Source organism: Diadema antillarum, unplaced genomic scaffold (assembly GCF_040938485.1).
Source record: "Diadema antillarum isolate AM-2024a unplaced genomic scaffold, OU_Dant_1.0 seq00000803_RagTag, whole genome shotgun sequence".
NCBI classification, from domain to species: Eukaryota; Metazoa; Echinodermata; class Echinoidea; order Diadematoida; family Diadematidae; genus Diadema; species Diadema antillarum.
Window position 1 is genome coordinate 540216 of NW_027271685.1, and position 14246 is coordinate 554461.

At 40.1% G+C, this 14246-nt stretch overlaps 1 protein-coding gene across 1 annotated transcript in view; it reads left to right on the forward strand.

Moving 5' to 3' along the window:
* The first annotated feature begins 7061 nt into the window (after positions 1 to 7061).
* LOC139739526 (transforming growth factor beta-3 proprotein-like) overlaps positions 7062 to 14246 on the forward strand; it is a 53596-nt gene continuing 46411 nt past the window's right edge. The window contains exon 1 of the mRNA XM_071650125.1: positions 7062 to 7926. Coding sequence (XP_071506226.1) covers positions 7545 to 7926 — 382 coding nt within the window. The 5' untranslated portion in view covers positions 7062 to 7544. The remainder of the gene's footprint in view (positions 7927 to 14246) is intronic.

The following is a 14246-nucleotide window of genomic DNA, read 5'->3' on the forward strand; positions in this document are numbered from 1 at the left end:
GCAGCAGGCTTGGCGGAGCTGCCAAGGAGCGCGGGGATCACGGGGGATGGTGATGACATGCCGCGTGAGGGGGATGCGCGTGGTTGAGGCACGTTAGATGGTGACGTCATAATGGCTTCAGATTCATCCTGAATGAGATGAATCGGTTTCACCTGAGAAACGAGAGAAAATATTGAAACCAAAGAGAAATCACATGTATTGTTCATATCCCTCGAATTGACTTTGCTTGTCGATATACGCGTACTTTGTTTTGTTTTGTTTTGTTTTTGTCGTTAATAATTTCATAAGACAAATACCCCCCAATACGGGAGAGTCAAATGAAGCAATGTTCACTAGACCTACCATATTTCGATTGGTGAATGCCAAACGCCCCGACCACAGACGACGTCTTCGTCGTCGTTGTTGTTTGCCATCTCGATGTCCAGATGGTGATGGAAATAGGGCAGTCTTTGATAGTTGACAACCCATTTCGAATATTCGAAATGCAAAACAGTCGATAGAGGTAGTTTTACCGAAAGGCAATAAGCACGCTAGGAAAGTCTAGCCTGAGAAGTCGCACGAAAATCGATAGACTAATGTTTACATTGCAACGGTGCTCCATTTATAGCGCGAGATGTAAACGCGCACTACGCGCTTGTGTGACGAAACAATGATACCTGATAGGCTCGTTTCTGCCTTTTCCTCCAAAATAGGGTTTATCAAAATCTGTATGCTTTCTAATCCTCATGCTGAATGCTAAGTAAATGTTGGAGTCATTATTTGGTTATTTTCTTCAAGACTAATAGTTCCTTTTCTTTTTTTTTCAGGAAAGACCTCGAGAGTACCTCAGAAATGCACATTTAGGAATTGTGACGTAGTTCGCAGCTCGCGCAGTCTCTAAGCGTATCAGGCGCTACAAACCACTTTCGTTGCCAGTGAGTACCGTTGCCATGGTGTGCATGCATAGTCGTGTATACTGTATTGGAATAGGGCCTATAAAGTATTATGTACAACAGGGATTGATATGAAATGAATGTTAATATCTTGGAATTTTGTAAATATGAATTCAATGCATTTGTTTTCATTCTCATTTTTCTTCCAATGACATAAAGATGTTGTAATAATTATGTGAATAGACAATCAATAAGATAAAACGTCTTCTTTCAGACGGGTTCCAATCCTCTCCTGTAGCCCAATATGAAGCAATATATTTGAATTAAATAAATTAAATTACATAATTCGATTATGAGAATAGCTTCCAGAGCTTCCATCTGTTCATTTACGAAAATTTTTAAACAAAGTTTTTCTGCAGGTTTGGTGATATTTGTCCAATTCTGGAATAGAGATGGTGATTTCGCGCAGAACAGTCTTTCATATTACGCAAATTCAGCCAATGGCTAAGGCGTAGACAGTGGCTCAATTCTTGTACCATGCGTTACAAGATAAAATAACAATGAAGAGCAAATAGTTCAAACCACTTATAGTGACCGATTTTTTTTTATACTTTTTTTTTTGGGGGGGGGGGGAGTTATCATGACCTCAGCAATTGATTTATGGAAGATGATGCATTCCGCTGTTCTCATGTAATCTGCATCCTGCTGTTTCAGATTTTAGGTGATTGCTTTTTTTTTTTACGCCTCCGACACGAAGTGTGGCCGGAGGCATTATGTTTTCGGGTTGTCCGTCCGTCCGTCCTTCCATCCGTCCGTCCGTCTTTCCCGTCCGTAATCAATTTTGAGGACAGTGAACTAAAAAACCGTTGCATGCTCTTTCCATTTTATCCCATAGCGCACTTGAATCCAATTATGTTAAATAAAAAAAAAATTGAAGTCTGAATTCAACCCAACTATCCGTAACAAACTTAAATTGGGGTGTTATATGCTCATTAATTCATTTACTGAAATTTAAACCTATTGTTCGAACGATCCAGGAAGTCTTTATTACTTGAAATCAAATAATGATCCCCCATGCTGTTTTGAACACATTTTGCTCGCGGTTGATAGGTATAAATAGTTATAGGCACCTATCGTGTTTCGTGTGAGGGTTTTCATCACGAAAAGTGGCAGGAAATGGAATAAAGTACATGTAAAGAGAAATGAAATTGGTTATCCTCTCACGTCTCCCACGTCGCTCATTTTAAACCCACCTATCATGGTGTCATCATCATTTTCTCCCGCGGGACACACCCATTTCTCATTAATAACTCCCACCCCCCCCCCCCCCCCCCCACAGCAAACAGTTTCGTGACTGCTTCGATCTATACTCGTACATTGTATTGACAAAGCCATCAGGAAACGAAAGGATCGTTGTTCAGAGGGCTCGTTAGTCTGAAAATGATAAAAGTTCGTTATTCTGAAGTTCCATTCATCCGAAAGTGAAGTATGGTAATTCCGAAGGGTCGTCAGTGTGCACCACCTTTTCATTTTCGAATTAACGATTTAAGTATTGGAAAAAAGAATCTTATTTCATTTTTGAATTGACGAAACTTCGGAATAACGAACATTACCCCGTGCAGGAAAGGAGCTATCTGCGTAGCTAACAGTTTACTGGACTTAAAAGAATGTCTGTCGTATTGGCATGAAATACAATGTTTGTAGGTGTGTATTTTATTAGAAAATGCGTAGCAGTTCGCAGATCGGAAATTATGGGGTAACCAGGAGTGAGAAAAAATTGTGATGCCCACCCCGCCATTTCCACCCACCCAAGTCTTTACCCGTGCCATGAGGGAAAACAAATCGCGGAAACGCAATACGGAAAGTGCACACTTCATGTCGCGCATATTTTTCCCGCCTTCACTCTCTCACCAGAGTGCTTCAGTTATTGTCTGTATTTCGTACCGTGGGAATAATATATAATGACATTGAATGAGACAAGTTTTGTGCCAAAAAGGAAGTGCTCACTTGTCGATTGCATTTTTCGTTTTGTTTTGTTTTGTTTTGTTCCCAAAGCAGGTTCTTTTCCCTCTCTGTCTCGATTGGCCGTCATGAATTATGAGTGTCGGAAGCTGGAATCTATTACGGAACCAAAGTTATGGGGAAAATGGAAGACAACAACAACAACGACAACGAAATGAATTGTAAGCAGTCGGGATGATCATCACACCACGCCATATGAAGCTCGGACGTAATGTCGCGACTTGCCCCTATTGGTCCCGGGAGAAGTATGATGACAAACTATTACTTCCTGTGACGAGACTGTTTATCCCCATCCCTGGTTGAACTGGGAACGTTGACAGTACGGTTCATTAGAGTAACATTCACATAGCCTTTGCTACCGATGATTATTGCGCATGGTGAACACCTTGTACGAGTTGTTAGCAGTTGTAAAATATATGAGTTATGCATGTATGATAGAGATGGCATTTTCATGCTACTGGCAGCATAATGTCTTGGCTAATTTGTTGAAGTCTCCATCCACACTGGAGCTCTAATTCTTCGTCTATTTTTTTTATTATCTTATTTTATCTATTTATTTATTCATTGGTGTGTGTCGTATACTGTATAATGTCATACAATAACGTTGATGCAATCATCTCACATCTAAACTAGAAAGACAAGTATGTAGTCTATATACCTCGTCGCCGATTTTATTTCACTTCGTCTTCACTAACGCCTCTGTGAACTTCTAAGAAAAGACAAGAAAAAAATGCATACATTTTGAATCTCGGTAAATTTCATATTATGCTGATATATAATGATAATGATAATAGTAGTAGAAGTAGTAGTAGTAATAATAATGATAATAATAATGATAACATTTTTATTTATTATTATCATTATTATTGTTATTATCTTCATCATCAATACTTTTATTCATTAATGAGCCACGGATATGTATATAAATCAATGTAGTGCACCTGGCTAAAATGATTCCAAGGAACAATCTTCAAGATCTTTAACAGTGTAATTATAGGCCTACATTGAATTATATCTCCACTCAAAAGCTAAAGCTGGATACGATTACGAAGAAATTTTGTGGCGGTTCGGACGGAGGAGGCAACCTTAATTTAAAAATAGCATCTCCCGGCAGAGAACTAAAATTTACAGTACGATAAACTTTGAAAGCATGCATCCTGGATGATCGAATGTCCTTCGTGTCATTGTGACGTCATGTTACATCATAGCAGTGTGTAGAGTATCTGTGTCTGCCGCAAATTACTATGGTAAAAATAATGCAAAATTTATGAACTTCGTGGCTGTCACAAGTCATGTCTATAGAGATGAATTGACAAAATCTGAAGATGGTGGTAACATCACAGACAACAAGAAAAAAAAATACTCTCCTCCTTTTCATGTCTGATGTAAGACCAGGGAGATGGGACCACCTCCCTGGTAAGACACTTAAGAACACTAAAATCCTGATTTAGAGATAAATAAGTAACAAATATGACAATGCATAACGGACATAATACAAAGAGTCATGGCAATTCCCGGTCGTATATCGTAAACGCGTGAGTCTGTTACAGAACAGCACATACAGCCTTCCAGCATATCGGAACATTGTTTTAAAAGGAAAGGAAATCTGTCATGCTACATTAACATGATTGATTAAGTAGTCGACACCCCACAACTCCATATTTGTTTATCCATTAACCAAAACTCGGAAGAAGCGTTCGTTCGAGACTTCCTGCACGGAAATTATGAGAATGATGAACCACCGGAAAAGGTGTGATTTTCTTAACAAGTGCATTTGGATAAGGGGGGGCGGGGAGAAGAAGACTACACCAAACAAATTGGCAAAGATGTTTAGAGTTTCCTGACAGGAAACCGAACGAATGCGGTAAACCGACCAATAGTAATTCAATGTTCTTGATATGAAAAAAGTTGGGATTGCCCTGCCCACATTGGATTCCTAAGTAGCGCCCCCTCGCTGCACTGTCGCTATAGCAAGATTTCTTTCGTGCGACGGGTTTGTATCTGATTTCTTTAAAGAGCTTCCGCATGTCACACTTGCACTGTAATTTACAAGACACTACCCTATCTCTATTCGGCAATTGAGACAGAAAGAGAGAGAGAGATTAAAAAAATATATATCACCTTCGATGTTCCTAACAAGTTTTTCTCCTATATTGTGATTGATGATGCTCAACACTCCGTTCCCCCTTGATAGGCCTAACGTTAACGTTCATTTCACGCGCACACTCATGGCACCATCCGAAAGAGGATGATAGCTATACATTAGTATGTTCACTTAACATTAATTTTTCATGAGAAACCAAGTTTCCTGGACGTGTTGTGATTGAATTAGAGTAAAATATAAATTCATCTTATGCTCCGAGAAAAAAAACATATATAAGAACTTTAAAAAAGAACTGAAATAAGAAAACCAGTAAACATTTTTCATGCCGTTTGAGTTCGCAAGTTTGATGTATGTACGTATGCCAAGTCATACGTGTAATGTTCATACGATAGCATTGTTGGTGATGCAATTTTTACGGAAGAGTATGACGGAAATCTAGAAGGAACCCCCCCCCCACACACACACACACAAAACAACAACAACAACAACAACAACAACAAAAGATTGCAGAGGAAGGAATTCGTGATGACATCGTGTAGGTTTCCTGTGTGCAGTTTCATCAAAATGATTAGCCTGAATGTAATCACGTGACGATTTTTTTTCTTCAGGAAGGACATGGACGAAGGGGGAGCATTCCTCCGACCATCCTATAATCTAACTTTCTCGACACATTGAGAGATACAGCATCAGTTCGCTCATAGCTAAATGCAATGCCAGAGAGAACTACTTCTTGCCATTTGCTCTGGGGAGTCTCGCAACGACAAGGGCGATAGAAGAAGATCGGCTGCTGATACATGTATTTCGTAAAGATATCGGAGTATCACTAGTCATTGTCATCGTTTTAAAGGGTAATTAAAACCAAATATAGGCTTACATATGGAATGAGTGAATGCAACAATGATAGCACACATCAGTGAAAGTGTGATGAAAATCTGTCAGTCCGTTCAAAAGTTATGGATTTTTAAAGTTTCAGTGCCGCCATCGCCGGATGAGAAGACTGCTTATTTGTGACAACTTATGAGGAAGGATGTAAAGAAAATAAGCTGAAAATTCGACAAAATATCATTTTTAACGAAAAGTACACATTTTCACCTGTTACTGACATAATAATTAAGGGTGAAGGTTAGTGAACGATACCTGTAACAACATCATCATAATTACAATATACAGGCAAATGATTGGAGTATAGAATTTTAGAATGACTCCCCTCCCCATCGCCAAATGGAAAGGAAATCTTTCGTCGAATTGCCATCGAAATTCAAAGAAATTTAACCTGTCTGCGTTTCTAGACGGCGAATGTTTTCCAGACTTACAGAGAACGACGGATATGTGGTGCATGTGTATTAATTCAGACGTAATAAATGAATGCTGTTTTAAAGTTTCCTATCCCGCCAACGCAGGGATACCCCCTCACAGGAAAGTGAACTGGTCGAAAACTTTTCGCGTGTGACGTCACAATTTGCCAGTGACTTTTCCTCTCGCCCTTCAACCAATGAACGCCGAGCTTCTACGCAACATCGTTCCGGTTGGCTGTGTGTTCACACGGACAGACGGGTAAGGTGAACTTCGGGCCAAAGGAGAGAGAGAGAAAAAAAAAAACGAACAGAGAAAAAAAGTATGTGTACTTAGTGTTGGCAGCTATCCGACTGTACCTCCTGGTTACACACACACACACACACACACACACACACACACACAATATACACCGACAATGCTCACGTGTATGTATTGTGTACCGCCATGCTTGGAGACCCATCGCGAGTGAAGCCAATAGCGGAGAGAGAAAGGGAGAGAGAGAAAGAAAAAAAAAAATCCCTGATTGGAGTTTGCACCCTGCTTTGACGTAGCAGACGACAAGACAAGTGCTCTCATGGTCAGACGTCGGTGTCTGGCACGAGGACGCGGGCTACACAGGCCTACCCACACCGGTAATTCGCGGAACTGGTATATAAATGCAGGAGCTCGTGCTGAATGTAACTCACTAGTAGTAGCAGGCTAACAAACCCATCCGAGGCGTGACAGCCGAGCAGGGAAGAACTCCATTGAGGAGCTGTGCTTGTAACTTGGCCTACTGTCTGCTAGTTTCTGTTTGCATTTCCCAGATCCTAAGGATTGTATCAAGAGTTATACGACAAAATCTCTCGGGCAAAACAAAATTGGTCTTTTTTTCATCTCCGAATTCTCGGGTGGACAAGATTTGGACTTACTCTCGCCTATTTGGTGATGTATTTGCGCAAGATGTTCAGCATCACAACATACGCACTTACAAGTGTGTCATGAGGTTGATAATCGCCAAATTTCACCTGCTGATATTCAGTTCTCTATATGATTGACTAATCAAAAGAAAAATATACGACATAAAATTATTACAACATTCCAATTTGATTTGAGTGCTTTGCGAAAACCTTTTTATTTGAGGCTCGTTTCCATCCAAAAGATTGTGGATATTCATCACAGGCATCTTCCTTCTTTCCTCATCGGGTTAGCTTACATCTCTGTGAAGGTTTCTGTTATTTGTAGAGCGTTGGTCGAGAAAACGTGGGACCATGATTTCACCCGGAGGTAATGGTGCATCTTTTCACTGCTTAGCCACGTCGTGGCTGGGGCTTACGATACTCCTACTGACAATCGCCGGGCTAGGGGCGGGCGGGCAGTGCAAGTTCGACCTGGAGGAATACGAGACGCGGCGGATCGCCGCGATCAAGGGACAAATCCTCAGCAAGCTGGGCCTCACCGAACCACCGATCGACGACGGGCCCGAAGTCGTGCCCAAGGAAGTAATGGATCTATTTAATCACACCGTCGAGCTGCTGGAAGCCAAGTACGAGCGGGAGATGGAACAGTGTAGCACGGTAACCGGTGCCAGCGATAACTATTTCGCCCAAGTGCCGATCCTCTGTGACCTCATCAAGGGACATCCTTCAAAAGGTAAGACACCATCTCGAGACTCCAGTTCTATCTCATTATTCCCCAATAACAGACTTTTCAATGGACTGAACGTAGGTACACCTTGTACCAACCTTTTGTACACCACTGCAATGTCAAAACACAATGTACGTGTGAGATACAGTCATGTACCTGTCAATGCCTGTCTATGTTTTGTTGTTGTAAAATACAATACCCACGTGGGTAAGGTAGATATAGAGACATTCCTCAAAATAGTCTTACTTGCGTATGTATTAATGTCAAATAGTTTCTTCAGTGCGTTTTGTTTTTATGAGAGATTTATTTAGTTACTTTCCAGAGTGACCATGAACAGTACGCATGTTATAATGATATACAATAGCATATCCATACATCCCATTATTTTTATATACTTGTATATTTTATATTCTCGAAACCCATCCACGTGAATGGATATGTATGTTATAGGGTTTCCTGAAATAATAAGGCCTACTATGCGATTGGTATTTATAGATCAAGGACAGCCTGTATTACTAGTATGTTACACAGTGTAGGCATATAGTTCGGTAATTCTAGGTATCCGGATATATGACAAAAAAGGACCAGGACATTCCCCCACAAAACAAAGGCGGCATCAATAACAATACTATAAATGGATTTCCAGTGATGCGTTGTGTGCCCGTAACTCGATGGCTTTGCGTGTGTGTGTGTGTGTGTTGTGTGCGCGCGCGTGTGTACCTGACTTACGCCATGTGCCAACATTACCTCTGTCAAGTCCACCTGCAACGATACTTCGCAAGATGCCGATAGCATTAATACATCAATGTAATCGGTTTCGAGAGGGTTAACTGCAATTCATGTGGCTGGCTGGTAAGCCAGCGAGTCTCGTTCAAACCATCGCCCTGTCATACACGGTAGCTAACACGCATACGGAGGATTACGGTATAACGTTTTGTTTCTGTGGCTTTCGGTGTATGCTTGTCGTCTAAATTTAGATAAACGTAGTTCGTACGAGTACATGAGCATCATGTCGCCAACAACGGAAGCGTGATGTCTTCGATGGAAACAACAAGAACAACTTACCGCAGTCTTATAGACAGACCAAAATCATGTGTCATGAGTGCATGTCTTAGGAACCTCGTGAAAACAAACTTTGTCGTTGAGTTTCTGCTGCATGACTCCTTTTTTTCTTCTTTTGTAGGTCAAGGTTATACCAGAGTGTAGTCTGGGAGGAAAAGTGTTTTGTCGGCCTCACGCACGTGCGTGTGATGTATTTCCGCCATTTCCAGCTTCTTCCACGATATTATTGATGTAATCTCTATTGTCTGAAACACTTTCAGAATAATGCAAACATTATCAACTACGCTGCACGTGCTATAATACTAGTAGGTTTAGAGAACGTGGAAATGGACGAAAAACGGTAACACTATTTTCTCCAAACGTAACGTTTAAAAAAAGTAGGATTAATAATGATAATAATAATAATGATATTAAATAGGGGCTACTTGTATAGCGCACAGGTCCACCTTGCAGTGCTCATAGCCCAAGAATGAAAAGATAGATATATATCTATGCATATAATCAAAATATATCAATATATATATATATAGGTACCCTATATATATATATATATATATATATATATATATATTTGTATGCAGAAAATCAAACTTGTGTCAAAAATACGTTAACCATTATGTCGTTGATGTCTCCTTAACACAAAAATCAAGTCATCGAGATTTTTCCTATAGGGCCTACGTTGTGTTTTGAACTTAGAATCAGCTCTGATTATAATAGATCATGGCCATCCAGCAAAACTGAACGTTTTCCCTTAGGACAGCAATACTCGACTTCGACGTTATTTTAATCAGTGTGAAAAATTGGAACCATACTAACGAGAAAGGTGTTGCCAAATGTAGTGATACTATACAATGTATAGGCCTAAGCTTTACAGCAAACCTCTTCAGCTAGATGACTATACACATTCTGTTATTCATTACATGAAGAAGAGGACTGGCTGATCTTGACTGCGTGTATCCAGTGTCAATACCCGATTTTGAATCTAGCCATTTCGACCTATAATCTTTTATCGTTACTTCCCCCGCCCCTCTCGCTTTCTTTTGAAAAAAATAAAAGCATAACCCCTAGACGGACGAAAGAGGGGATGGAGTTAAGTGGCTTTTAATTTTGATTACTCGCCATTGTCGCGAGATTAGACAAAACCCGTAATCCCATTGGGCTTGAATGGGTGATTAATGAAGTTAATGAAGTAAGTCCAAAGAGAGCAGGGAGTGAATGAAAAGACAGGGTCCAAGTTTGACAAGGCAAACCCCCGACAGGTATCAACACACAGACCCGAGCGCGCACACAAAAAGCGCCCTCGTGCTACATCTCACAAGCATAAAAGAAGCGGAGCCCCGAAAAATCGATTGATACACATTGCGCGTGTGTATACGCTGTCAAATCACCGTACACAAAGACGAGATGAAAACACTTGTACTTGCCTGTTTTTTTTTTCTCTCTCCTTCATTGTATATCGTGGCCAAATAGTCTCCACACAATTTAACGAGGACGGATGGAGATAGATAGAAAGAGAGAAGTACATTATCTCGTTCATTGAACTGGACCTGTTTTGTAAACAGTGTTGAGAAGCGTCTAAACTTTTGGACCTAAGAGTGGTACTAATGGGCCATTATGAACCCCCTTCCCTCTTCCCTCTTCCTAACCTGCATGACTGATGCCCCGTCAGTCTTAAAGACTTTAGATTTCTCTTACGTGCATTCTATCCATCTCTTCCATGGGATTTATCATCAACGGGATCCCATCCCTTTGCGCAGTTAATATGAATGGGGGAAGGGGGTGTCATAGGGAAAGACCCAAGTAGACTTTAACACGTCATTAATGGTTTAAAATGCGCTCTTGTATTACCAACTATAGGCACTGAGAAGATCATTACTGTTTAATCTTTACAATACTTGTGCTTTAAATTGCTCCCGATATCTCTTGCAGCGTTTTGCTGATGGTTACAACAGGGTTAAAGTTAAAGGGATGGTGTTGTTTTAGTTGATATTGAGCTTTAGGTCTCCATCTTTTTTTTGAGAGAGATGAGAAACCTCTATAGAATATGAAGGAGCGCACTCGTCTAAGAGGAACTCAAAGTTTATTTGATTAAATTGGTTTTGAAATGGCTGAGATATCCAAAAACAAAAAGGTCCTAATAAAAGGTTGGACCCATCTCTCATTTGGATCACTGTGTTTTACTTTGCGTTTGGATATCTCAGCCATTTCAGAACCAATTTCCATCAAATAAACTTTGAAATCCTCTTTGAATGACATAATATAATTATGCTCTTTAATATTTCATACGTGGTTTCTAATCATCTTGCAAAAAGTTAAGATCTGATTCCTCATGTCATCCAAGACTATACCACCCCTTTGACTTTGAATTTCTTTCAAAATGTTTGAACAAAGATTTTTCTTTTCTCCATTATGCATACCTTCCACTTTCAATACAAAGCAGCGTGGTGATACTTTGACCACACTAAAACAGGCTGAAGTCTGTGGAAAAATTATAGTCCATGCGCAAAAAAAAAAGAAGAAGAACAAGAAAAAAATAGATGTACAATGTCAAATAGCACTTTACAAAGATACTAAGAGATAAGACAACGGAATTTGAAAGTAAGATACAGGACATCAATGAGTAATACGGATAGTAAAGTTGATGGGAGTCCTCATCGATAAGGGTGTTGCCATCACAGAAGGTACGTCACACCGCAGCATTGTTTGTCGTTTATACGCTATGGACTACGAAAGAATTCGACTTGCAGTAATCACACCCCGAGGAATAATGTTATTTCGTATGTAGCAGCTGCCAGACTTCCAAAATGATATCGCACATTCCTGAACAAAGCGGTTTACGTTTCTGTCTACACTGTATATATCGTGGCGCTATCTCCACAGACCGAGTCGTAAACTTCAGGAGCAGCCACAACATCAGGGTAAGATCAGAGGCAAACAAGGCAAACATACAAACAAACAAACAAACAAACAAACATAGCGGAAAAGAAAACCCTACCAGATATGGTTGTACGTCACATTCGATGTTCTATTTCCGCAACCGATGGAATTACAAAACCATGTCAAATTCGTGTATGTTATGAATATGCATGTATATGCAAATTCGCGTATCATGAATTGGTTCTAGAGAACAGGTGCACACAATATGGCGCTCGAGGAATACAGTCAGCTCTTGTTGGTTTTCCTCCTAAACGATCGTGGTGATGTGTCTTGATTATTGCCGAGTATCACAGAAATGACGTGTGTGTTCCTGAGTGCCACCAGCTTCTCTTCAAATTGGTAATATTATGTTAAAATTTGTTTGCATGCATTTTTACATCAAGGTAGTTCCTCATTGATAGGTCGGCACTTTTGAAAGCCATTGATTTTTAAGATGTCTGCTATGACTCAGAACGACTTCTAAACGACGTCCCTTTATAAACTGCAATCTCTGTTTAATGTTTACGACATTCTAATCGTCGGACTGCGTGGTTGATGATGCTGATGCTGCATGTTTCGCCCGCGTAATTGCGCGTCCGTGCGGTCTAATGTTTATTTCTGCAATTTTGTCCAATGAATACTATTGAATGCCTTTCATTTGACTTACCTTCAACCAATTGTCTCTCATTAGGACATTCCACGAAATTAACAACAAATTTCAAATGAGGTAGGCCTTGAAACAGCATGATAACTGGACCCCTGAGAATTTTGATTATCCCCAAAACCTGATCGGCGTTCATTATCTTTTTTTTCTTTCACAATGAATTTTATGATCTTTTCCTAAAGTCTTGGATTCTGATTCTCGTGTCGTAGGGATAAAGTAATATGGGGAAAATACGCGTTTTATATAACTTCTTTCGAATACTATGTTTACTTTTGTTAGGAAAGCGAGTAGAGCTCTCCTTGTGATAAAAATACATATATTGCCTACCACGTTATCATAGCGATGAAGAACAGGTCATTGAACCCACAAAGCGGGGGTGAATCCATGCAGACGTTCATGTCTCTCGCAGTAAGCAAAACGCTCTGACTCCGTGTTATAAACGGCCACGGAGACCGTGGAATGACCCGGATGGCACCTGCGGTGATATCGCACCGAAGAAATGGCGCCCGTTAAAAAAACAAACAAACAAACAAACAACCCCCCCACCCCAAAAAAAAAAAAAACCTCTGTCACATGCATGATATCCAAGGGTGGTACAGGGAGATCTGCGTCGCGAGCTTAATTTGCCAGTACATGTAGTTTAGTCTGCTAAATGTAACGTTGAATCGTTGTCATTCATATCTTTGCATAATGCACTCATAACCATGGTTTTCCCTGTCAACAACAACAACAACAACAACAAAAACATTCCACAAGGCTTCTCCACCTGGTGACAGTGGACGTTTGCGTCCAGTTGAGTTCTATGTATGGATGATTACCTATCATTATTACGGGGTTTATAAATGATTTTGATTACTAGGTCTTGAGATCAATACCCATGAATTTGACTTCGTTTAGTGATGTGACTTATTTTTTTTTTCGATGCATTTCATCGGAAGAGAGGGTCTAGTTTCAAGACAGTAAACTAGTTGTCAGGGCAAGACTTCACACGAAATCATTGGCACGCGTATGTGCCAGATAGGTCAAAATCATTGCTCGAGTTTCAAATGGTACACATAGTAGATATTAATCCATTCCATACGGGAACCTGGTGGCGTGTGTATTTCGTCAATGGGGATTTCAGAATTCAGTATGGAACGGTTTAAAGCAAACAAAACAAACAAACAACACGGACAGAGAAGTAAACAGCCACCAAATTAACAATTCGCAAATCATTTTTTTTTAGAGGGGAAAACTCATGTGTATAGAATACTGTGAGGTTAACGTTTTTGCTAGCACACAAAGAGCAAAGGCGAAGCAAGCTGCTAATCAAAACTCGGTACTCGATCCTCGATAAAGTTTTGCAATAAAATTACTTCTTTTCCAGAGAAGTTGTCAAACAATTTACAACAACAAGAAAATAGAATAACAAAATCGCCTTGATTGGCACGCAGTCGCAGATCTGCAGAACGAGTTATCGTGTCACCATGGAAAATCATGTATTTTCCCCCTAAGAAATAAGATATGTTGCTGTTTTTTGGTGTCTCGAATCACCCCCCCCCCCCCCCACTCCCTCGAAGAAAACAAAATCGTACAATAACTTGGCAAATTTGGTTTGTTTCTTAAGGGTTGATCAGTTTGTTTTCCACCATCAAGATAGCTGTTTGCAAACGGCAAATATATGTAGACCTATAGATATAAGAAC